The sequence below is a fragment of the Lucilia cuprina genome, chromosome 6 (assembly GCF_022045245.1).
Source record: "Lucilia cuprina isolate Lc7/37 chromosome 6, ASM2204524v1, whole genome shotgun sequence".
NCBI lineage: Eukaryota > Metazoa > Arthropoda > Insecta > Diptera > Calliphoridae > Lucilia > Lucilia cuprina.
The window spans coordinates 61403623-61430297 of record NC_060954.1 but is presented as its reverse complement, the minus strand read 5'-3'; the positions used below and the strand labels follow the sequence as shown (position 1 = coordinate 61430297).

General features: G+C 27.4%; 2 protein-coding genes across 5 annotated transcripts in view; both read left to right on the top strand.

Annotated features, from left to right (window-relative positions):
* Window positions 1-553: 553 nt before the first annotated feature.
* On the top strand, window positions 554-21583 carry LOC111678052 (potassium voltage-gated channel unc-103). 3 transcript variants are annotated; one of them, XM_046954834.1, is made up of 15 exons: window positions 554-688; window positions 3149-4229; window positions 4285-4528; window positions 6527-6708; window positions 10871-10891; window positions 14256-14410; window positions 17451-17571; window positions 17716-17836; window positions 17928-18046; window positions 18368-18558; window positions 18679-18821; window positions 20768-20961; window positions 21046-21140; window positions 21240-21367; window positions 21441-21583. In XM_046954834.1, the coding sequence occupies exons 2-15, from the start codon at window positions 3177-3179 to the stop codon at window positions 21449-21451; spliced, it is 2778 nt and encodes a 925-aa protein (XP_046810790.1). In that variant the 5' UTR covers window positions 554-688; window positions 3149-3176; the 3' UTR covers window positions 21452-21583. The 3 variants fall into 3 exon arrangements, with proteins under 3 accessions (XP_046810790.1, XP_023295054.2, XP_046810791.1); XM_046954835.1 differs by lacking the exon at window positions 554-688 and adding an exon at window positions 2853-3012; XM_023439286.2 differs by lacking the exon at window positions 10871-10891.
* A 3893-nt stretch (window positions 21584-25476) lies between these two features.
* The window catches only part of LOC111677993 (solute carrier family 12 member 6), a 41423-nt gene continuing 40224 nt past the window's right edge, over window positions 25477-26675 (top strand). The window contains exon 1 of one of the 2 annotated variants that reach the window (XM_023439209.2): window positions 25477-25779. The gene's annotated coding sequence lies outside the window, so the exon portion shown is untranslated. The remainder of the gene's footprint in view (window positions 25780-26675) is intronic. The other variant, XM_046953946.1, reaches the window with a different exon arrangement.

The window sequence follows — 26675 nt, the reverse complement described above, 5'->3', positions numbered from 1 at the left end:
TTGTTATTTATTATGCAGTTTAGTTGTAAGTTGTAAAAAAATTTTAATATACATCACAAATTTGCTAGAATTCAAATTAGATGAATTGACTTGTATTTGGAAACTATTTTAGTTAGTTTGAAAGGAAGAAGTCATTTGTATTAATGCAATACATTAGAATAAACACGAAAATAGATTTTGAATTTTTGGTTAGTTTTAGGTGACAATATTAGTTGCCAATTAGAAAAAAAAACACATGTTAAAATCTTAACATTTAACCTGTTAAATTTTACACCTGTTGCATTAATAACATTTATAGACATATTTTTAAAATATGCAAAAACTTTTTGTATAAATTTATGTAGTAGACAATAGTATAAAATATGCAAATATTACTTTTTTTAAGTTGAAAACTTGTAAACTAAAGGCTATTGAAATTGTTGAAATGTTGAAAATAATCATGTTAACAGAATGTAATAACATTCAAAATTTATGTTATGTTAACCGTCCACCACCAAATGCTTTAACATTATTGATTTTTCCGCCTCGCGTTAAGGTTGGCAACGCTGCTAAACAGGAAAAATTATTCATTCATTGTTGAAGAAAAAGCAAGAAAAATTTGTGTGTTGCGTAGTGAAAATTATAATTTTTATTTAAAAACTTATTAAATAATTGCAAATAAATAGGAAAATTATTGAAAATCTATTAAGTAAGTGTTAAACAATTGTGGCTAAATGTAAAACACAAGATATAATAACTATTTTTGCAAATAACAGTTTTTTTTATAACAAAAGAGATTGATTATATAAATGCACCGTAATATTATTGTCCTGCGAAAAAAAATTATTCAAGAGGACAAACTCTAGGCTAGCACTTAGTTATAACAATAATTGCAATTTGATTTGCTTCAAATATTCATATTTTTTAGGAATTTATAAAAAAATCGTTAAAACTATTTTTCTCAACTGTATTCATAACAACAAAACAATTAATGGTTATGAAACAATTAAAATTTATGAAAAATGTATAACAAACTTAAATTTAATACGATTTAATGTACAGTGGTTAAAAAAAAAACTAGTTTTTATGTGCAAAATATTTCGAAATTTAAGTAAAAGCCTAATCTAGAATAGTATTTTTCACAAAAAGTTGGACAATTTTGGTTGTACCTATTATTGAAAAATAAAAGTCCTTTGAATGATATGTCATAAAAAGTAAAATATAGTATACATATGTAAGTATATACTATATATGTATATATCCTTCTCAAATTTTGTCTACTATAATAATCCTAATATATATTACTAGCATATCCTGGGTGCTTCGCTACCCTATGTTCAATATCGTAAAAATATCAAAAAGTTTCCGATGGAAAAACGAAAAAGTACAAAGATCTCTCTCAATAAATTCTCATTTAATAAGGACCGTGTGTTTTTTTGAGATAAAAAGTACTAAAAAATTGTCTCTTAAAGAATCTTATTCAATGAGGACCGTGTTTGTTTAATAATCATGTGTTTTTAGTTCAGTATCATTTGAAGGAAGAAAAAGTACCAAAAGTTGAATAAAGTTTACCTATGTGGAAAGTACTAATAAAATACTTTTTCGAGAATTAAGTTTACAAAATGTTCCGTATTTAAATCTACATATATATCACAGATAAAACTTAAACGATTCCAATCTGCATTCATTTATTCCAGAAAAATTGTGCTTTAAAAAAGGTACCAAACAATTTACTCGAATTTGGTCCTATATAGGCCTTAGTACTCGAATTCCAAAATAATAGCTTATTTTGAGTGAGTAAATAAACTACTTTTTGAAATTTTATAAAAGTTGGCTCAATGAGTTTGAATAAAATTAAATTTCCCGTTTTTTCCCCTTTTTGGTACTTTTTTACCCAGTGAAATAGCAAAAATTTTATTACAATAAATATTACAGAGTAAGTCCGTAATTTAATATGAATAATTCAATAAACCGAAAAAGTTTTCTTAATGTGATAAAAAAAGTACCATAAATACAGTTTTATCCCTTTTACATCCTAAAAGGACTGAATTTTAAAAAAAGTACGAAACAGGTGTCTCATAATTTTGAGAGATGTATCCAAAATATTTAGAAAAATTTGATTATGTTAATTAGTTTAAAAGTTATAAAGGGCTAAAAAAGGTACCAAAATCACCTTTGTTACACATTTTACCCCTTAAAAGTACGAATTTCAAAAAAGTACCACCCACCCATCTGCTCATTTTAAGAGTAGATACAGGTGCATTTAACATTTTTCTTGTATCACTAATATTATGTAAGATAATTAAGAAACCCTGTTTTACCCGTTTTCCCCCTTTTTACCCGTAAATGTGCAAATTTCCAAAAATCCCTCCTTAGTGGATCTACATAACCAAAAACACATCTACTGTCAAAATTTCATGATTCTAGGTTCAGCTGTTTGGGTTGTGCGATGATGAATCAGTCAGTCAGTAACGCTATTCTTTTATATATATATAGAAGATAAATTTCTTTGTTAGTCAGTTTGTTTGTTCGTCAATCACGCCTAAACGGCTGAACCGAATTGCTTGAAATTTGGTAGATCTATTCTTGGAGGGTGTTCTATGGTTTTTCAAAACTAGGAGGGCGCAAAGAAGGGTGTAAAATGGGTGAAAAGCGGTCAAAATTATTGGCCCCTATTCTGCATTTCAATTCGAATCGAAAGTTTCTCCGTTTGGCAACTTTGGCATTCTGCACATTCTATTCGACTCTCCGCCACCACCAACAACCACCCCTATTCTGCATTTCGATTACGTTTACGCATTCAGTTACGCAATGATCGAAAAATGGTATTCAAAAAAAAAAAAAAAACTGAATCGTAAGAAAAAAAGAAGCCATTAGATTTCGTGTCAATGCTTTACAATTGTGTGTATTCTGCATTTCGATCGTAATTACGGAGAGTCGTATCGAAATACAAAATACCAAAGTTGCCAAACCGAGAAAACTTCGATTCAAATTGAAATGCAGAATAGAGGTCAACAGTTTATAAAAACGTAGGTAAGATCGAAATGCTTCTTCTTTTTCTTACAATTCAGTTTTTTTTTTTGAATACAATTCGTTACCGACAAAAAAATCAGAATTTTGAATATAATGTATTCAAGTATATTTATATTTACATTTTGTTTAATTTTAGATGCATTATAGTGTAGTAGTACAACATTATGTCACAAAAATCTTGCATAGAACTTAATGAGATACGTAAATTGGACGAAATTCTACGTCAGTGTGAGATTTACGTATCGAAGAACAAACAGACTCCTCTACTAGAGACACGCAAAAAGAAATTTGCTCATCAGATCTTAACATCTACCAAGCTGCAAAAATTTGTGGAACGTGAACTCTTCTCGCTTATGTGCACCGCCAACAAAATGAATAAGAAAAGTATATTTGTTTCCGACATTCTAATGAACTCCAATCTCTTGTCCTACAAAGATGAAAATGGCAAATATTTTTTACGCAATAATTTCCAAAAGACCCCGAATAACTTTCGTATGTATCATAAAATAGTACGTTCAAATATTGAGGACGACGAGGATGAGTTCATGTATCGTAAGTGTGCTAAAAAGGAAATTTCACAGAATTGTTTGGAAAACATTAAAAATTGTTTGCATGAGAATCTAAAGCAGGGCAAGAAATATGGCTCGAATACGTATGAAGCTATACAGCATAAACGGAAACAACAACTCAGCAAGCAACAACATGAACATGAAAATGAGCAACAGCAAAAGCAGCAGCGGGCGCAGCAACAACAGCAACAGTTGCCTTCACAAGTCCAACACGCCCATTCGCATTTAACGTCATTGGAAAACTGTACTATGAAAACTATGAGACAACCTATGGAAACAGTGGTCGGTGTAGGACCCGGTATATCCTGTGATAAATGTGAAAAACAACGCCATAAAGCGGTTCTTATACAGACCGGTTCTGATAACATCAGCGAAAAAAGTCGCAAGTTCAATAAAACCGAGGCCCCTTATGCTAGCAAAGATCATGGTTTTTCAAAATCTATAGCGCAAAGCAGCTGCCAGACTACGCCCGAGGAAAAGCGAAAAAATCTCAACAACAACAGCAATAGTCGTTATAAATTCTCCTCGCAAATATTTGGCCGCAAGCTATCGTCGAAACATGTCAGCGAACATGGTGAGGATACATTAGATAAGGAGGCTTTGTTAAGTCCAAAAATTGAAATTAAATTTCCGGATCCTGTTGAGACGGTGAGTAATTTACATAACATCGATTGCACTCACTAATTCATGTGCATTTTTTTAGGTTCTGTCGCTTGGGGCAAATGTTTTGCCCGAACATAAAAATATGACCGCTAAGACACACCGTTGGACCATTTTACATTATTCCCCATTCAAGGCTGTCTGGGATTGGATCATTTTGATTTTGGTTATGTATACGGCAATATTTACACCATACGTAGCTGCATTTTTATTGGGTGAACAAGATTATCAGAGACGTACCAATAAGTATATTAACAGTGATCCTATAGTTATTGTGGATCTTATAGGTAATTGGAACAAAGTGCAAAGAATATCAATTCAAATTCAATTCGAAACAAAACAAACAAAAATTTAAACATTTCAATTAAATATAACAAAAAACAAACTGTATCAGCAAATAATAGCTACTTCTCAAAAATACGCTTAAAGTCATGAAATTTGCCAAAAAAAACTATATATTTATATATTTCTGGATAATGCCAATATTAAGGAAAATTCATAAAGATTTTGTATAATTTTCTCACGTTCGAAAAAAAATTTTGAAAATTAAAAAAATATGATTTTTCTTAAATTCTGTGGGTTTTGAACAAAACATGTTATTACCAAGCGGATATATCTCAAATTTCAATTACTATATCATTGGAAATGGGGCATCATTATATTATATAATATATATATATATATATTATATATATATATATATATATATATTATATATATATATATATATATATATATATATTATATATATATAATATATATAAATATATAAATATATATATATATATATATATATATATATATATATATATATATATATATATATATATATATTATATTATAATATATATATATGATATATATATATATATATATATATATATACTATATATATATATATATTATATTATATATATTATATATATATATATATATATATATACTTTATATATATATATATATATATATATATATATATATATATATATATTTATATATATATATATATATCTTACATATACATATAAAAAATTGTATCTCACAGATATCATTATGTTATACCTATTAATGTTGTTTTGTCAAATGACCATAGAATGCAGAGATGGAGAATTTCATTCGAGTTGATGATAATGCTACGAACATGAAAATATCGTTAGGAAGTTCAAAATACGTGAGAGAATTCTTAATAAATTGGCGCAAAAAAGCAATTTCAAACTGGCATTCCATACTGATATATTTTATGTAAAATATACAAATGGAAAAGTTTTCGTTGGATAAGGATTTGGAGAATACTGCAAATACATACGAAATCAAAAAAAAAAAAAAAAAAAAACATCGAAATCAAAATTTCTATGAATATATGCTATGAAATTGGTGAATCCAAATTATTTACTTCAAAATTAAGCACAAAACTGAAACTAAAATTGGAAACGGAATGAAGAAATTGAAAACAAAAACAAAATGTTAAAGGTGTATGTGTGTGTGTGTGTTTCTATCATGTCAAATGATCACTTTCCCGCGGTGGACTTCGTATTGAGAATAATGATGGAACGAGTTAGTCTATTTTTGTGAAATGATGTGGTCCTCCTGAATATTTAGTTTCCTTTTTCCAAAAAAAAATTCACTTCCATCAAAACATACACAATTTTAGACTAATTTTGTGCAATAAATATATTTTTCTTTATCTATACTGACAAATTTTTGCCTATTCTTCTGATCCTTAAAATCCATACATATACTTTATGGGGTCTCTGATACCTAATTCAAAATATTTTTTAAAAAAAATAACCACGTTATTGATTGTCAAAACAAAATGCCACCATACACACCTAACCACCGAGTAGAATGAATGAATGTCAAGACATTCTTCGTACCTCAATGAGGTAGTGTAATCGAGTGGTAATTTCTTTTGACAATTAAGGCGGCTTGAACGCGCTCATTATACAAAAGCTGTACGCCGAGGTAAGAGAGTACTTATAATAGAATTCAAATTCAAATTAAAAACGCTACTTAACTGCATTCTCAATTGCCTAAAAGAACTTGGTAAATAATTAAAAACTTAAAAAAACACCACTGCTGAAATTATTTTTATCTTATACTTAAGTACTTAATATAATTTTTACTTTTTTTTTTATTTTTTTTGAAAGTACACAAAATTTATAATTGTCGTTGTTGTACTTGTACTTGTACATTCCTCACCCTAAAAATAAATTGATAAAGTACTTTTGATCATGAATATTTTCCCGGCTAATATTTCCGTTAAAATTACCTTTCCGTTTTTGTAGTTGATGTCACATTTATTGTTGATATATTAATAAATTTCCGTACTACTTTTGTTAATGGGCAAGATGAAGTCGTTTCGCATCCGGGTCGCATTGCAGTCCACTACTTAAGTGGTTGGTTCTTAATCGATTTAGTTGCGGCCATACCATTTGACTTACTCTTGGTAGGCAGTGATACGGACGAGGTAAGTTTGAAAAGTTTACTAAACATTAAACATTATAATTTGTATATTTTTGTTTTTTTATATTTATTAGTAACTAAAGTATAAAAACAAAAGCATAGTAAACTTATTATTTTTATTTTTTTAATTTGTAAATTAATTGTATTTGTTTATAAAAAATATATATTTATTTATTAAGAATTTGTTTATTATTTTATTAGTCCATCATTAGCCAAGTTTTAATTTTTGTTTGAAGCTATTAACAAAATATTTAACAATTTAGAAAAATTCGTAAAACATAATTAAGAAGGGGTTTGATTTGTTTGTTAACAGTGGGTTATTATTATTTATGTTAATTTCATTATTAGAATCTCTTCAAAGGGAATACAGTTGAAGACAAATTACATTGAAATTTGTTTGTCTAAGTTTACTAAAGAGTTAATTTTAGTCACAATTTAATCTTGAGTTAACATAACTTTATAAAGTTTCATCCCGATCCGATGCTAATGCTAGTAAGGTAGACTTAATTGCTATTGAATTATTATATCAAATATTCAGAATTTTCTCTTCTATTTAATTACTATGATAATGCAACAGTCAAAACTCAAACCAAAAATATACATTTATAAAGGATTGAACTATTCTCAAACTCATTCCAGAATTTCTCCATCATAGCATGTTTTCGTTTTTCTTTCCAAAAATAACAACGAATTGCGGTTCTAGTGATATTCTAATTCTGTTTTAGTTTAAATCTATCTAAGTTCTAGTAAAGGTCTAGTTTAATTTTATTTTGGTTCTAATTCAGTTGTAGTTCAGTTTTAGTTTAGTTCGAATTGAGTTCTAGTTCAATTCTATTTCAGTTTTATTTTAGTTCTAGTTCAGTTCCAGTTTAGTTCTAGTTGAGTTCTAGTTCAGTTCTGGTTCGGTTCTGGTTCAGTTCTAGTTTAGTTCTAGTTCAGTTTTAGTACAGTTCTAGTTCAGTTCTAGTTCAGTTCTAGTTCAGTTCTAGTTCAGTTCTAGTTCAGTTCTAGTTCAGTTCTAGTTCAGTTCTAGTTCAGTTTTAGTTCAGTTCTAGTTCAGTTCTAGTTCAGTTCTAGTTCAGTTCTAGTTCAGTTCTAGTTCAGTTCTAGTTCAGTTCTAGTTCAGTTCTAGTTCAGTTCTAGTTCAGTTCTAGTTCAGTTCTAGTTCAGTTCTAGTTCAGTTCTAGTTCAGTTCTAGTTCAGTTCTAGTTCAGTTCTAGTTCAGTTCTAGTTCAGTTCTAGTTCAGTTCTAGTTCAGTTCTAGTTCAGTTCTAGTTCAGTTCTAGTTCAGTTCTAGTTCAGTTCAAGTTCAGTTCTAGTTCCCCACCAGTAGGTTTTCGTGATATTTTAGCTAAATTAACAACGAATTACAGTTCTAGTTCGAACTAACCCATCAAAAATCGAAGGAAAGAAACTATTTACAGTAAATATGTAAATGATTTTTTTTAAGTCTATACTGTAAGTTTTTCTTGAAGTGACTCTAATATGATTACAATTTTCTATTATTCTTATTATTATTTATTTTTGAAATTTCGTTTAATAAAATTGCTATTTTTTGGTCCGATTATTGCAATAATTTTTATAATTTTTGAGATTTGATAAACAAAAAAAAAAAAAAAAAAAAAACAAGGAAAATCGGACACTGTCAAGCCTACGTAAGTTAATTTTCTATTTAATTTTGATTTCTTACTTGAATTAAAGTATTTTCATTTAAAAATTGGCTTTAAACGACTCTAAGCCTTTTCATGACGTTCATTTTAATAATATAAATTATAACGAAGCAAAAATAAATATTAACCATAATCAAAGATTAATTAATGTTTTTATGTCTTTCATAATATTGAGCCTTACTATTGTAAAACGTGTCTACATTTTCTCGCAGTGTTAAATTTTAAGCTCTATTTTTACACCCAACTCCTTCCCTTTTCAGTTACTATTTTTGTTGTATTTTTTATTTTTATTTTAGTCAGTTTTACTAAAAAAAGATGGCGACCAAAAAATATTTCGACAACGTAGTAGGTAGCTGGCATTGAAAATAAAAAAAACTTTACAATCTATCCTTAAATAATACACTTAGAAAAAAATTATTAAAAAATAACAATGTGTTTAAAGCCAAGTGTAAACATTAAAATTTAATTTTTATGTGTGTTTGTTGTTTTGTTTTTATTTATCGTTCGTACGTTTTCATTTGTTTCGTTTAGTAGAAAAATGAATTTGTTTTTTTACTTTAATTTTGTTTTACAATAGTTGGTTTGATATCATTTCTCAACTTCTCAATTTATTGTTTATTTTCCTGTGCAAAATTGTTTAGAATTGATCAGAAATATATGTGTATATTAAATAATAAAATCTACATTGTTTTCTATCCAATAATAATTTTCGTATAACAAAAATAATACATCGTACTGTCGTTTTTCTACAACCACAACATCGTCTTATCGGCTTATAATGATCTTTTTAGCCAACGTAAAACGATAGATATCGTGCTGCCAGTCTATTATTGTGTATTTCTTTAAATTGAGGATGATTTTTAAATTCCTTGTGAATCACTAAAATTGGATTTAAAACCATTCCGATCAGAATTAGTGGTTTAGTTCTAGTTCAGTTCTAGTTGAGTTCTACTTCAGTTCTAGTTTAGTTCTAGTTCAATTCTGGTTCAGTTCTAGGTCAGTTCTAGTTCAGTTCTAGTTCAGTTCTAGTTCAGTTCTAGCTCAGTTCTAGTTCAGTTCTAGTTCAGTTCTAGTTCAGTTCTAGTTCAGTTCTAGTTCAGTTCTAGTTCAGTTCTAGTTCAGTTCTAGTTCAGTTCTAGTTCAGTTCTAGTTCAGTTCTAGTTCAGTTCTAGTTCAGTTCTAGTTCAGTTCTAGTTCAGTTCTAGTTCAGTTCTAGTTCAGTTCTAGTTCAATTCTACTTCAGTTCTAGTTCTGTATTAGTTCAGTTCTACTTTAGTTCTAGTTCAGTTCTAGTTCAGTTATAGTTTAGTTCTAGTTCAGTTTTAGTTCAGTTCTACTTCAGGTCTAGTTCAGTTAGTTTCAGATTACTTCTAGTTCATTTCTAGCTCGGTTCTAGTTCACATCTCTTTTAAATGTATATCAGAAAGAGTTCAGTTCTAGTTTAGTTCCAGATTACTTCTAAATCAGTTCTAGCTCGTTTCTGGTTCACTCTCTTTTAAATCTATATCAGTTAGAGTTCAGTTATAGCTCGGTTGCGTTTCACTCCCCTTTCAGATCTATATCAGCTAGAGTTCAGTTCTAGTTCAGATCTCACTAAAAGCATTGTTTTTAACTATTCCTCCTTTAACTTGAATCAGTGTAATATTTTAATCCCCCCTCAAATATTAAAACGTAAAGTATGAATGGAAAGATATTGTTTCCCGCAGCCAATTTAGTTTCATTTAATGGATAGATAACACTGTGAGACATGACGTATGACAAAATTAAAAAAAATTCTTTTGTGATTGTTTTACAAACAAATTGAATTCATAAAAATAATAAAATTGTTTTACAGGCATTATCAAAATAATGGTCTCTTGCATGTTTGTTTCTCATAGTTTTTTTCATATTAAATAATATTAATATTATTAATATATTATTCTAAATATTTACGTTAGGCCTGGTAGTATATTTCCGATTTTACTCGTTTTTACTCTAAATATAATAGACTACACCTTAAAATAAAAAAAAACTAAATAAATTTTTGTTGGTAGAATTTCACATTTCAAAAACAAAATTTTAAAAAATATTAAAAAAATAGTTTGTGTATTTATTATATTTCAAAATTGTAAACCATTATTAAAACTTTGTTAAGATCTTTCAAAAATCAAAATTAAAAATATCTATACATTTTCATTGCGCTAAATTTGAGGAACTCAATTCTGCTAGAATCGACGTAATCATTGCAACACATGAACATAAATAGTATTTTGTTTAATTGGCAAAAAAAAATATACTTTTAATTTTGATTTTATTAAAATAATTAAAAGAAAATTATGCATTTCTTTTTCTTACACAACCACCCACTCACGTCCACCCACTTTAGTTCATTTCAGTTCATAACAATTTTCTTCTTATTTTACAAAAATTAAATAAAAAAAATCAATTTTAATACTACATTAAGAAAACAATTTTATATTTAATTCAGAATTTAATTTTAACAAAAATATTTTACAGCTTGGCTTGGATAATGAAGAGGTATTAAAAGCCAGTTTCTACTTTAAAAAAAAAAAAAATAAAAAAACTTTAATATTCCACTACATACACGATTTATTTTGTTTTTTTTCTTTAAAATTTTTCAATAATTTTTACTACTACTTTGCAAGAATATATAAATTTAAATAACTATAAATCAAATTAAAGTCAATACTTTTGTTTTCCTAATCGATTAAGTATTTAACTATCAATCTATAAATCTATCTGTATGTAATTGAGAGGGTATTATTTAGGTGGTAGTTACAAACAATCATGTTTTTGTTTTAAACAAATTCAGTTTGAGCTCAAAAATAATTCAAGCAATAATTATGATTCACTACTTAACAGAAAAGCAAAAACAAAAACAAAAAAATAAATTAATTAAAAAATTTAACAACTTGTAAGTATTAGACAATTTGGCCAGATATTGTATTGCCTGTAAATACAAAAACAACAACTTGTACTTCTAAAATAAAACAAACAATTTTACCAATAACAACAACAATGCACTTTTACAACAAAACAAATTAAATCAAAATGAATTCTTCTATAAACTATTTAGCACTTTGTACTATGTATAAATATGTACCTACTTAACTAATTAAATAATTAATTAATTTAACAATTCTTTTAATTATTTTGGTTTCATGAAATACACACAATGCTTTTAACTATAAAAATTAAGTAACAACTACAGATATGGACAGAATATATATTTACATATATGAAGTAAAAAAAAAACAGACAACAAAACTAATTATTTTCAATTTATTTTAATAATTTGATTTCTTTAAGTTTTTTTTTTTAAATTTTGCATTTTTTATTTTTTTCTTTTTAAAAATATTTTCTTCTTTCTATATTTTTGAATGGCTTGAAACTTAGGCAATTTTAAATAAATCTAGCTAAAGTTATTCTTTTTTTAAACTCTTAATAATAAATACTTTTTTTCAGTAAATTTTAAATCTAGATTATAAAACTCTTTAGGGTTTTGAAACCTTTTTTACAAAACAAACAAAAAGGTAACGTTATTTATTTAAACGATATTTTAGCGATAACAATATGTCGAATGTGTGTTCGGAAAAGCTATGTTGTCACAATTAAGGAGAAGTTTTGTAATTTGCAATTTTTATTTTTTAATAAATACTACATAAAGCTTTAAAGTTTAAACCCCTTATTCATAAACAGCACTTTATTTTATAAAAAGTTTATAAAACAAAATTTCCATACGAAATTTGATTTATAAATCGTTTATAAAATAAAAATTTGTTTATGAATATGGGGGTAAGTTTATTTTTAATTAATATTTATTTGAGTTTAAAAGAAAAGCAGTTCATAAGATCTGTTGTAAAACAAACAGATTTATTGGACCAAAGCTGTATTCAAAAATTCATTGCAGTTGAATGCGATGTTTATAATTCCTGTATTCTTTTTGTAATAGTTCAGTTCTAGTTCTAGTTCAGTTCTAGTTCAGTTCTAGTTCAATTCTAGTTCAGTTCTAATTCAATTCTAGTTCAGTTCTAGTTCTGTTCTAGTTCAGTTCTAGTTCAGTTCTAGATCAGTTCTAGTTCAGTTCTAGTTCAGTTCTAGTTCAGTTCTAGTTCAGTTCTAGTTCAGTTCTAGTTCTAGTTCAGTTCTAGTTCAGTTCTAGTTCAGTTCTAGTTCAGTTCTAGTTTGACGGCAATTGTATAAATATTATTATTACATTTGCAACGTCATTTATGAGCCTTGTTTAGATTGAGCCTTGTCAGTTATGAGTCTTGTTTATAATTATCGTGATTCTTTAACAGCAGAAAGCGATATAAATATATTGAGCATATTAATTTTGATGTATATGTAACATTTTGATGTATATGAAAATTAAATTAAATTTGGATCTAATATGACGCGAATGATAAATAATTAGGATTTCCTTATATAACTTAAAATTCCCGAATTAATTGATAAAATTACGTTTATTATTTTATCTCAAAATTAAAAAAGTTTTCGACTTTGGTATTATTGTTCTTCTACACAAATCTTTGATAAATATAAAACAAATTGTTTCCAAGCATGTGGGAAACAAACAATGAGGCGCACCTTGTAAATTGACTTATTATGTAATTTATTTTTTGTTTATTTGTATAATTGCAGTTTACAATTAATTTCAAAACCAAAATGTGTATAATTAATTTTATGTACTTTTTTTATTTGATTTATTCATATCTGTAACTGTATCTTTATCTGTATCTGTAAAAAAAAAATAAGAAAAGAAATATACATACATATTTACCAAGTTATATAATTTTTTTTATATTCTGGTTAGGCTTCTGTCACCCAAAAATCTATAACTTTTATTGATTTAACAATTTTCAAAATTATATATTTATATATATATATATATATCTATATACATAACATAACTGGTACTGCGCAAATCTCTATATAAATATATATCCGAAAAAAATTAATTAAAAAAAGAAAATATTTTTAAATTTCAAAAGAGAGTTGAATTAAGGAATTGGTTGGTTGGTTGTATGTTTAAATTGTACTGTAAGAAGACATCGGCGCTTTTTATGAATTCTTATACATTTTTCAGGTCTTGCTTGTCAAACAAACATTCACATTTATAAGGATGATATTATATTTATTCAAACATTGGCAATTCGGTTCGTATATTTTGAAACTAACAAAACATATTTAGAACAGAACTATTTACAAAACCAAATAACAAAAAAACAAAAAAAAAAAAAAGATTGTTGCAAAAAATTACAAACTTAAACATAAATTTTGAAAAAAAGGAACGTTTCATTTTAACGACTTGTGTCTGTGTCATGAAAAGATTTAGTGTCGTTTTTTTTTTGATTCCGAAACCTTGTTTTTGTGTATGTGTATTTAGTTGATTATGTTTTTCTTTTTTTTGTCAAATATTTAAAAGATCATTTTATTTTTTATTATAATTTATACTTTTTTCCAGTGTTTAGATGCTTTTTACAAATTTTCAGTTGTTTTTTTACACACTTTTTAGATAAAAAAATAATAATATGAAATATTTAGTAAACAATTATATAATGGAACAATTTGAAAACAACATTTATATTAAGCAAACACTAGGTAACAAAAACTAACAAAAACAAAAAAAAAAGATTTTATATAGAAACTAGTATAAATTTAGAATGTTACAACTATACATGAATGCTGAGATGAGCTTTTATTTTATACAATATTAAATAAATAAATACATACAAATATACTAACTACATACATATACATATATATAAATATTTATTATTTTATTTAGTTTAGGTTAAAAAAAAAATACTTTTATAACTAAATATCGTTTTTGTAAATATTTTGAAACTAATATTAAAAATATGATTTCATTTCCCAGACTACAACACTGATTGGTCTATTGAAAACAGCACGTTTGTTGCGTTTGGTAAGAGTTGCGCGTAAAATCGATCGTTATTCGGAATATGGAGCAGCAGTTTTGGTATTACTGATGGCTACTTTTGTCCTAATTGCCCATTGGTTGGCTTGTCTATGGTAATGTGATTTTATTCTAATATTTCTTTATGCTAATGTGTTGTCCATTTAATTGGATTTGCCTTACAAAGGCAAAGGCCTTACAAAGGCTTTCAAACTCTGTTATAGAAATATTTAAGTTTTGTTATAAAATTTTATTTTAAATTAGTTTTATTTATTTTAGAAAATATATCCCAAATATATATTTTGTTTATATATACATATATATGTAGTTATATCATTGGCATCTTTCCCACATTTCAAAACTCAAAATATGTATTTGAAATTTAGATTCAAAATTTTTATATCTAGAAAATTTTTAAAATTTTATAGCAAAATTTTTTGATAATTCAACAGAACAGAGTTTGAATGATAACTTTCCAATTTTTATGCAATACTCTGACAAGTTGCTGTAATTTTATTGTTAATATTTTTCTTACAGTGTATAATTTATTATTCGTAATTTTAACATTGTCTTAGAGAATTTTTTTTGCATCAAATTTATACGTATTAATGTAATAACGCTTGTTAATTTTCATCCATGTATAATTGTTATAATTTTATTAAAGAAAATCAATATCTAGAAAAGTGGTTCTCAACAACGTTATGTACATATATATATGTCAAGCAATCTGCTGTTTAAAACCTAAATTAAGCCATACTTTTGCGACAGTTTGGTTAATCATCAAAATTATAGAAAATGTTAATTCTTTTCGTTTCTTTAGTATTAGATTAATTAGCATATCTAGATCTATTCATTTCCGAAGCATAACCCCATTTTGTTTAAGATAAGTTCCAAAATGTCAAAATATTTCATGTTATAGATAACTGTCGTTCCATAGTAGGTGATATATTGACTAGAAATGTTGGGTTCAGAGGTTTTCAAAAGAATGTTAGATATTTTTTTTTATAAAGATAGCAAATGTCTTGTGAATTTCTTAGATAAAATAGGATAAGTTGAAAGGAGGATGTAAACCATTATAGTGCCTGTTGTGTACTATTTTTCTTGAAAAATGTTTGGTATTATCGCCAGATGTTCGGTAATTCCTAAAAATTTTCCAACCAGTTTTCGTATTACGATATAATAACACTCCCAAGTTATTTGACTTTAATTTTGATGAAAGCTCGACAAAGAACTGTACTCTCTACATGATCTACATTCTTCTAAATCTGCCAAAGTCCAAATATGTATAGGGATTACCATAATCCTATGATCGTAAAATACTTATAATTTCTATCCAAAGTTTCATTATTAAAAGCGGCATAATAGGAGTCTCTTGTATATATTTTAGATTCAGCCCTCCTAGGTTTTGAGTTCGTAAAGTTATCTACCTCAAGCTCCTTCCCTTTAAAGCGAGTTAATTCTTTCCTTGCCTTGCCGACTACTCATGAAGGGATTGGTACCCATATCCTACACAATGCTTAACTCTGTGAGAGTATTTGTTTACAATCCATCTTAAATATATATATATAACCTAGTCATCTGATATCTCCCAAATTGCCGTCTGGCAGTCGGTAAATCCGTTAAACACATTTATTCTAATCCAATTTACACATTCTGATATTGTGCGTAAGTAGATTATAGTATATTTTTGTTTCAGGGTCTTCTATATAGATCCTCAGGCCTAGTCCGTATAGCAACAGATTCCTACGGGTTTATTCTCCAATGTTTAAAAATCCGTTCAAATAATCTGCCTGTGTGATCGGGCATGCCTGATGTTGGTTGTGTTTAGCTTTCAATGTGCTACAATGGTGCTAAGATGCCCTAGCTTGGGGTTTATAACCGCTTCACATTAATGCGTGTCCTATAACCGACTGCAAGTGCTATAATTGTTTTAAATCTAGGATGCCCTGGCTTGGGATTTATAACCCCTTTACACTTAGTTTCAAGACATTTGACATTTTATTGAAATCCATGAAGCCATTAAAAATGGAGCTATGAAAACTTTTGTATCGCTTCTAAATTCTTTATCGTTTTAGATTTTTTTTGGGTACTTATTAGATGCTATATAACTCTTAATAGAGAAGTTTTATGTTTTTTTTTTCATTATATTGTTGTAATTTGAGAACCACTGATCTAGCATATATATTGTTTATAAATGTATAAAATAAATTTAAGAGAAAATTGGTCTTACTTTTTATCTATAAAGTGACATCTCTTAAAAGATGTTCGATAACTTTATATGTAAAAAGCGGATTAAGCAAGAACGTTGTTTGATAAGTTGTCTATTTTTCTGATGAATGAAAATATATTAATCATAAATCATTTCAAAAATTGTTATATAAAAATAGCATAATTATGAACTTATCAAACAATCTGTTTTGCTGCAAAATATGATTGCTCTGATCAAAAACTAACAACTAATTTAATCATTTGCTTTTGCTGGAAAATATGCATATATATAGTAGATATAACTATAATTAACAATTAATATGTTTTCACTTTGGAACACATATATGGTGGAAATTTTCAATATTTTATTTTGAAATCATAAAATTAGATTTTTTATAATATAATTTTTAAAAAATCTAAATATGATTGCATATGGACAAGCAGTTTTCGTTTTCTTTGTAAACAATACTAAACAAATATTTGGAGCCGCTGAACATAATTTTTTAAATTCAAAATTATTTGCCTACTACTACTACTACAACTACGTTAAAGATAAAAACTTGGACCAGCTTAAAACCCGCCCCCAAAAACTACTTAAAAAAATTCATATGTTATTTAAACTTATGTTATTGAATGTTTGTGCTATATATCTATATTTTTTTGTGTTTGGAATGCTCTGTGAATGAAAACGCTGTTAAAAAAAATTGCTTAAATGTTAAGAAAAAAAGTTATTATCAAGCGTTTTAATTTTGATTTGTTTTGAAAATTTATTTATTCAAATTTACAACAACTACTAGTGCAGTTAATGTTGTTTAACCTAAGTTCCTAACTACATATACATACATAAACTAGTGTCTAATAAACGCTTTCTATCCGCTGGACGGAATAATATAAAGTCCATTCAAAGCTGTTGCTGTTGGACTTTGTTGTAATGATTCCTTTTTTTAGGTATGCTCTTGGTAATGCTGAACGTATAATGTTATCAAAAAATATAGGCTGGTTACATACTTTGGGAAATGATATTGACGAACCCTATTTTGAAAATAAAACCGGTGGTCCTTCTATCAAGGTAAACATAAAACAAAATGAAAATCAAGAAAAATAAAAAAAAGAATTTCAATTAAAAATTGGGGTGTGGTGTTGATGTTGTTGTTGATATTGAATGGGGAATGACAGTTTTTCTTTTAACGCAAAACATTTTTACATTTTACAGTCCCGGTATATAACCGCGCTATATTTTACATTTACATCCTTAACCTCGGTGGGATTCGGTAATGTGGCTCCAAATACAGATGCAGAGAAAATTTTTACAATATGTGTTATGTTGGTGGGATGTAAGTTAACTTTTTGTATTAACTTTTTGTTGTAACCGTATACGAATCCATCCATGTATATATTAGCATTTATTGAATATACTAATTTCAGCCTTAATGTATGCTAGTATTTTCGGTAATGTTTCGGCCATTATACAACGATTGTATTCGGGTACAGCCCGCTATCATACACAAATGTTAAGAGTGCGAGAGTTTATAAGATTTCATCAGGTATTACAAAATTAACAGTCAAATTCTGTCTATAACGTTTGAATGTCACACACAAACACACATTCAAAAAAACGTTATAGTCATGTTTCACTGTAAATCTGTTGATATCCTATAATAGTGATGGCCATGTGACCTGATTAATTAAATCGCAATCTAACTAACGGGTTTTTATGTTATATTTTTAGTTTATTTTTTTCTAAACTTGCAATGTTAAAATTAAAAATAAAAAACAAAAACTTTTGGTCACATATCCAGCACTATTGTACATTTTCGTTAGCTTCTTATGTTGGTGTTGATAAAGAACGAAAATACTTTCTCTAGATACCCAATCCTTTAAGGCAGCGTCTAGAAGAATATTTCCAACATGCCTGGACCTATACCAATGGCATTGATATGAATTCCGTTTTAAAGGGCTTCCCGGAATGTCTACAGGCTGATATTTGTTTACATTTGAATCGTAAATTGTTACAAAATTGTCCTGCATTTTCCGGTGCTAGTCCTGGTTGTTTAAGGTATTTACACATACTCATGCTAAAAAAAAGAAAACTCATTGATCATTGCAAAATTTACAAGAAATTTCTTTATACTAATTTGTTTTTGTTCTCTTTTTTTTCGTATTTATGAAACTTTAGAGCGTTATCACTGAAATTTAAAACTACTCATGCGCCACCTGGTGATGTTTTAGTACATAAGGGTGATGTTTTGACCTCTTTGTTCTTTATAGCCCGAGGATCTATAGAAATTCAAAAGGAAAATACAACTATAGTTATATTGGGTAAGTACACATGAGTGATATATATTAGCGACATCTGAATCTTCAATAATTCTATCAGACATGCTTTCTTGAAGACCGTTCTTAAATTGGTCTATAAATAACGGAGATAAGAGCAAAATGTATATACAAGATTTCAAAAGGGATGAAAATTGTGCGTGTGAAATAAGTCAGAAATATGAAATAATATTGCAGATAGAAGCATGAAATTAATATTGTAGATCCTGGAGTAAACAAAAGGATTGTTTTGGTACATTTGTTAAAAAATCTGCAGGAAAAGCTTTTTGGTACTTATTCGGTCTTCAACTGTTAACATTTAATGTTTCTGATTATTCTTGTTATTCAACGTTTTGGCATACGCACAATACGAGCGAACGACGAATTTCGTTCAGTACGACGAATATCGTTCAGTACGACGAAGTTCGTTCATTATATTCGTTATACGCTCTGCCTGTGTGTATTTTCATATACTTTAGAGTGCTCTGGATTTGACGACGAAAAATCTTTCCGAAAAATTCGTCGTTCGTCTCAATTATGTGTGTAAAGCACTACTTCTTGAATTTTTATAATATTTAACCTAGAAATGCTAAATTAAACCCGGAGGTTCATAAAATCACCCCAATCGCCAATCATCATTTCACGTAAAACATATTTTCCTTTTCTCTTTTTTGTTGTGAAAAAAATTCCCCTGTTGTGAAATTTTGTTGATGGAATTTTGTTGATGGAATTTTGTTTTTGGATTATTTGAATTGTTGGCTGAGCTCATAAGCAAAATGCCAGGATAAACCACGTTGATTTAAAAGAAATCCTCCAATGGTCTCTAACAGGGTATAAACGTTTGAGTATTCTATGGTCTCCACCAATAAAACATAACCTCACTTGAGGTGATACGACCGCACGAGGTTAATGAAGACAACATATAACTTTGAACAGTTATATGAAGTAATACACTACACCAGTGCGAGCGAGACGCAAAACTGTCGAAAGCCAGGCAACAAACACAAGTCTGAACGCGCTTAAAAAATAATCGCGATGACGCGAGAGTTGTTCCCCAACTCAGACCTGAATTACGACTGGATGGAATTTTGTAATTATTGAACAGCTTTTTAGGGGGAACAAAATTTTCACTTCTATTGGCGATAGGGGTGAATGCTTCTTTTTCGTGATTCAAGTCCATTTTATTGATTTTTTTAAATTATTTAACATAGAAACATAAAATTAGACAAATAGGAACCTAATGCATAAACTTATGAGATGTACTCTATATAGAACTCATAAGGACACATTATACTTAGTGCATATTGCGTTTAGACGATTCCATCAGTATTCTTCTATACAAAATTTTGACAGATATTATTACTTTTGTGCTCGTGTGAAACCGGCTTTACTTGCTTCAGACACAACTTGTTAACTTAAGCCTTCAAACGAATACACAATTGAGAAAAAATATGGATGGAAAATTTGACAGTCGTATGGCTGAAACAGCTGTTTCCATCTTACTTTGTTATTGTTTTATACCAATCGTGTACACCCATAAAATAAAAATCATAACACTTTTATTCTCTTTTATACGAATGGAATTTTATTTTACTTTTTCATAAGACCTCACACGTTCATAAAGTGCGATCGTGTGAAGGCCCCTTAAGTATCAATATAAATCTCTATAATGTACTTTAATTTCTATTAACACTTCATGTAAAATAAAATGACAAATAATTAGTACAATTACTTTCTATTACGTACGTTTAACGTTATATTTACGAAATAAGATACAAATTATTTCAGTAATGCTAATTAATCAACTTCTGCATTACTTTTTCTACTCCAAAAGCATGTTCTACAAATATTGATGAACGTGATTAAAGTTAGTTGAAGGTTGAGCTTAAATGAAATTTGTTAATTTAAAAATTTTAATAAAAGTATTTAAAAATGTTTATTTATTATTACAGGTAAAGATGATATATTTGGTGAAAATCCTTGTATTTATCCCAACATTGGTAAATCAAATGCAAATGTACGTGCCTTGACCTATTGTGATTTGCATAAAATACATCGAGATGATCTATTAGATGTATTGCACTTGTATCCCGAATTTTTCGATAGTTTTGTTAATAATCTAGAAATTACTTATGTGATGAGAGATGTAAGTTTGTTTTATAAAAATTAAAAAAAAAAAATAAAACAAATTAATTAATATTAATATTGTTATGTCTTTTTCAATTTACAGGAATTCACATCTGGCGTTGATGTGAAACATAAATATTTACGAGTTAAATCGATGGATAAAGAACGTAGTACCAGTGATATGAACTCAATAAGAATGTAAGTTTTTTTTGTTGTTGTTGTTGCTTATTGTGAAAATTAAATACGTCTTATAATTAATAAAAAAAAAATAAAAATAATTTTGTTCATGTCTTTTAGTGTGGGTCTTCAATTTAAGACCAACAATAAATCATTCGTGCGTGATGGTGCTCAAAAAGACACGCCCGATGTTAATTTTTATGTGGGCAAAGATAGTAACAATTACAAATATGGAGCAAATAAAAGTGGTTAGTATCCCATTGGAATATTTCCCCATAAAATAATTTAATTATTTTCTCTCTCTCTCTTTCTATGTTCTAGATTACTTTTAATATTTAAGTGATTAAATTATTTATTATTAGAATTAAGTGAAATTTACTAAAACAAATTGAATAAATTTTAAATTTAATGGCTCAATTAGAATGAAAGCATATTATCCAAAAGTAAATGGAACAAAAGCAAAAGGTTATTAAAGAAAAAAAATTAACATTTTATTACAAAAAAATTTTAATATAAAGCGACAATAGTTAGACAAAAAAATATATGAAATCATTTTTTTTAAAGCGTTCATGTTTTTAAAATTCAATAAAATCAAAAGAAAAACAAAAACAAAATATGTATAAGAAATATTTTACAAATTATTTAATTGAAATTGAACTCAGTCTTAAATTTCCAATTTTAAATTTTAGGTTTATTAAAGTTTAATATTAAAAATACTCATACTACTACAACAACAACTACCACTCTAATACTATTGTGCAATAAATCTTAATATAAATATTTTTATTAATAATCAAAATTCAAACACACATGATGGTTTTTAATTTCAAAGTCAATTAAATGTAATAAAATAAAATAAAAATGGTAAGTTAATTTAAAACCTTGTATTAAATGCTAGTTTTTCTTATTTTACACAAAAAACAAAAAACAACATAAAGAAATAAAACTATGTAAATAATAATTTTACTTTTGTATTTGACTTTAATCAATTTAGTTTTTGTATACTTTGACTATGAAATGAATACTTGTTGATTTTTGCCAGTACATGCAATCGATATTGGGAATATGTTTATATGTAGTTTGTTATTTATTCTATACACTGGAAAAAAAACTGACTTACAAAGTTGCAATAAAATATTACTTTTGTTGCAAAATTTTCAAAGATTTCTATAAGAATTTTGGCCAAAGGATAGACTAGTCCGTACATACATAGACCAGCCAATAGATTAGTCCATAGACAAGTCTATAGAATAGCTAATAGATTACTAAATATACTCGTTCACAGATTCTTCATGCTAAATAGAAAAGTCCGTAGAGTAGCCTATCTATCTATCTATCTATCTATCTATCTATCTATCTATCTATCTATCTATCTATCTATCTATCTATCTATCTATCTATCTATCTATCTATCTATCTATCTATCTATCTATCTATCTATCTATCTATCTATCTATCTATCTATCTATCTATCTATCTATCTATCTATCTATCTATCTATCTATCTATCTATCTATCTATCTATCTATCTATCTATCTATCTATCTATCTATCTATCTATCTATCTATCAATCTATCTAGACTAGACCGTATGCTACATCCACAGAAATACATGTATATAGAAAAGTCCATATAACAAATAATAGACTAGTCATGTCAGTAGACTAGTCCAAAGACAAGATAGTAAACTAAACCATTAACAATTCCAGTCAATCCAGATGTTTACTGACTACTCTTTACGTCCATAAAATAGTCAATAGATTAGGCCATGATAGAGTTATAGACTTGACCATAGTAAAAGTCCATACTTTATCTGGTCTAATTACTAGTCTATGGCATAAAGATTTTACTGCCATCTTAATCAAATACTTTTTTTAGTGTAATAAATTTTATCAAAATGTATGTAATATCGTTTCAAAGTAAACAAACAGACAGACTAATAATAGCAAAAACAAAAAAACGACTAACCTTGTAAGGTCTTGGTAATTTCAAAAGTAACGATTATTATAGTAGAACAAAAAAGCATAAAACAAAAATAATAATAATAACTATTACATAAACAATTGATTGTAATTACATTCGTACATATTGACACACTAGATAGATAAATACAAAGCGAGCTTCAATCAACATTTACTCATGCTCGCTTTTCCTTTATTCATTCATTCATTCATGCAATCATTTGCTCATTCAATTCCTCAGTCAGTCAGTCATTCAATCGCTACGTTATTCCTTCACGGTAATAATCTACATCTAGTAGATATACATACATATAAATAATTTGTACAAATATATAAAGAACAAGAGAAAAAAAAACACCTTGAATTTGAAAAATTTTGATAAACTTTGTAGATTTGTATATGTACATTATTTTATTTAACATACATACATACATACATACTTGTTAACATACATACATATTTGCATGAGTATATATTCAAATGTAGTAGAAATTGTATCTACTGATTTTTTTGCTGGGATTTTAGTTTTTAACCATATGTTATTATCATTTTGTATCTTCTCCCGAAATTTAGCTTGAATAACGAAACAAAGATATGTACGTATGTATGTATGTATGTATGTATGTATGTATGTATGTATGTATGTATGTATGTATGTATGTATGTATGTATGTATGTATGTATGTATGTATGTATGTATGTATGTATGTATGTATGTATGTATGTATGTATGTATGTATGTATGTATGTATGTATGTATGTATGTATGTATGCACGCACCAAGAGAAAAATTCACTGGCGAAATAAACCCCTATTTGTTGATTTTAACAAAAACAAATTTATTCGGCATTTTATTGTAGTGGCTGTTGTTGTTTAGAAGTTTTTTTTTGTGCTTCTCAAAGGGTGGGGTTCTCAACCGGTTCTAATAACAGAACTGTTAGAAAGAAACATATTAACATATTGTAGTAAATAACACTAGACTACAAGGAATTTGATCAATAATGATCAAATTCCAGTATTTTGAGTTCCCCCTAAGAGAAGAAACTGAAATTATGTTATGAAAATTGCATATAATTTATTTCAAGTCGATAGATTGAACTTTCAGATGGTATAAGAGATTTTATAAATAAAGATGTATTCGCGCTGTTTACTGTTTCAAATATGGTCCAATTATATATTTTGAAATCTAACTCTAAATTTTAATCCAAATTCGGATTCAATTCTACTGGGGTTAAACATTTTTTGTCCTGTGTAATTGTCCCGAGATCCCTTAGATTGTGTTCTTAACAACACTCAAATTCAGTAGAATCTGTAATATTAAAAGATCGATTTAAATATCGTTCATATCAACATTAAGTTTTAAAATTCGTTGACCCTGAATACTTACATACAAACTGTCTAGAACAATTGAGAACTGCTGTTTTATTAGCTAGTGGATGTGAATAATGGATACATTGGGACTCGCGAGCGCTCTCTCTTTGTCTAGACAACTGCTTACTTGCTGCTACTCGACACCACTACCATGTGCAGAATTCAGAAATTCCAAAATCAAAAAAAAAAAAAAAAAAAACACACATTGAAGAAAATACACAAATAAACGAAGAAGGAAGGAATGAAACAGTATTCTAGAGCAAACGCCACCGTATGTCATTATTGTTGTCGTAACGTCGTTGTCGCCGTTGTCAGTGTCGGGTAGTTTATGCGTATATGTATGAATGTACTTTAGATAAAGAGAGAACGTTTGTTCGTTGCCGAATGAATGGCCCAAGTGTGTAAGAGTGTTTGTTTGTAAAACATTATTAATAATAATTATTATTATTATTATTTTGTTATACTCGCGCGCCGTATATTTTCTTTGGCATTCAATCGCATTGTTTTTAACGAGAATAATTTAAAGTTGTGTTGTATCAACAATTTTATTAATTTTAATGAATGAACTCTGTGTGCAACAATTTAATTGAAGATACAATTAACTACAACAAACAATCATTCATTCAGTCAAACATTCAAACTCGCTCGTTTAATGTAAAGTGCTCTCCAGATGAAGAAGCAGCAAGAAAATACACCAATAACAACAGCAACAACAAAAAAAATTATCAAAGAAATTTTATTAAATTGTTGCCTCATAATTAATGAATAAATTTCACAATAATTTCTTTAAAATGGAAAAAAATTAACCAAATATTTATTGGATAATAAAATACAATTGATAAATTAAACAGTGTGTTCTTCAATAATATATATTTTATTATTTTCACTAAAATAAGAAAAAAGAAGATTCTTTATGAAATTGTGCGATTTTTTGCCGGTTGTTTGAGAAAGTCAGAAAAAAATACAAACAAAATCAAAGAAATTAAAGTATTTTGTTTATAAATCTTTGTGTGTGTGTGCTTAAATAGTTTAAATTGTTAATTAATTTAATTTATTAATAGAAAGTATAACAAATTTATGGCAAAAGAAAAAAACTGAATTAATTGATTTATTTCATTTGTGTCAAAGTGATAACTAGACAACTTAAAGAGATATGGGTTAAATATTGTATAAAAATAAAATAAATAAATACCAGTGTAAAAATTTTGAAAAAATCTAATCTAAACGTTAACATAAGGATCTAAATTCTTCACCAAGTTTATAATTAAAATAGTTTTATAATACGTTCTGTTGTTAAACGTTAACACAAACAAACTGCAAAATTTCAGGTAAACATCTAGTAAAACAAATGTAAATGTAAATCTTCACATTCACACAAACATATGTATGTACCTACACACATACATATTGTCGTTGTGTCCATGAAATGACTTAACAGCAATTTTTTTACAAATTGTCTAAAGAAAATGTCTCTTTTTTGATCATTTATTTTAGAATTGTTGAGTAAGAGAGCAACTATATTAATTATTCTATATGGAAATTTAATTAATTTTCTCTCCTGAAATTTTCTGAAATTAAATAAAGAATTTATCGTGGGCGCATTGACGATAAACGTAGATGTGTTAGTATAAATTGAATTATTTTATAATGTGCAAATATCTAGAACCAAATAATTACATAAAAATAAATTTCGCTATCAATATAGAAAATTACTTTACAAAACCAGTGGTTCCCAAGCAGCATATCAAAATGGTGGTGCTGGAAGTGGAAAATGTATGTAGGTACATGCCGATATATAGCGGGCATGGGACGTAATGATTACACAAAGTAATTTATTGCATGGTCAATTACAATTACTTGTATTTTATAATTGATCAACAACTAAAAACAATTACTTGTAATTTAAATTAAAGTTTTTCTAATTACAATTATTTGTAATTTTTAATTGAACAATAACCAATTACCACTACTTGTAATTGTACTTTGGGTATCACTAATTATATCAACAACATCTAAATTTAAGGAACAAAACTTACAAGTATAAGTAATTATAAATGGAAATTTTGTAGTTACAATTACAAGTAATTGCTATTAAAAAAATTTAATTACAACTAATTATAATTGGCAAAACTACAATTGCAATTACTTCAAATGTAGGTAGATAGATAGATAGATAGATAGATAGATAGATAGATATATAGATAGATAGATAAATAGATAGATA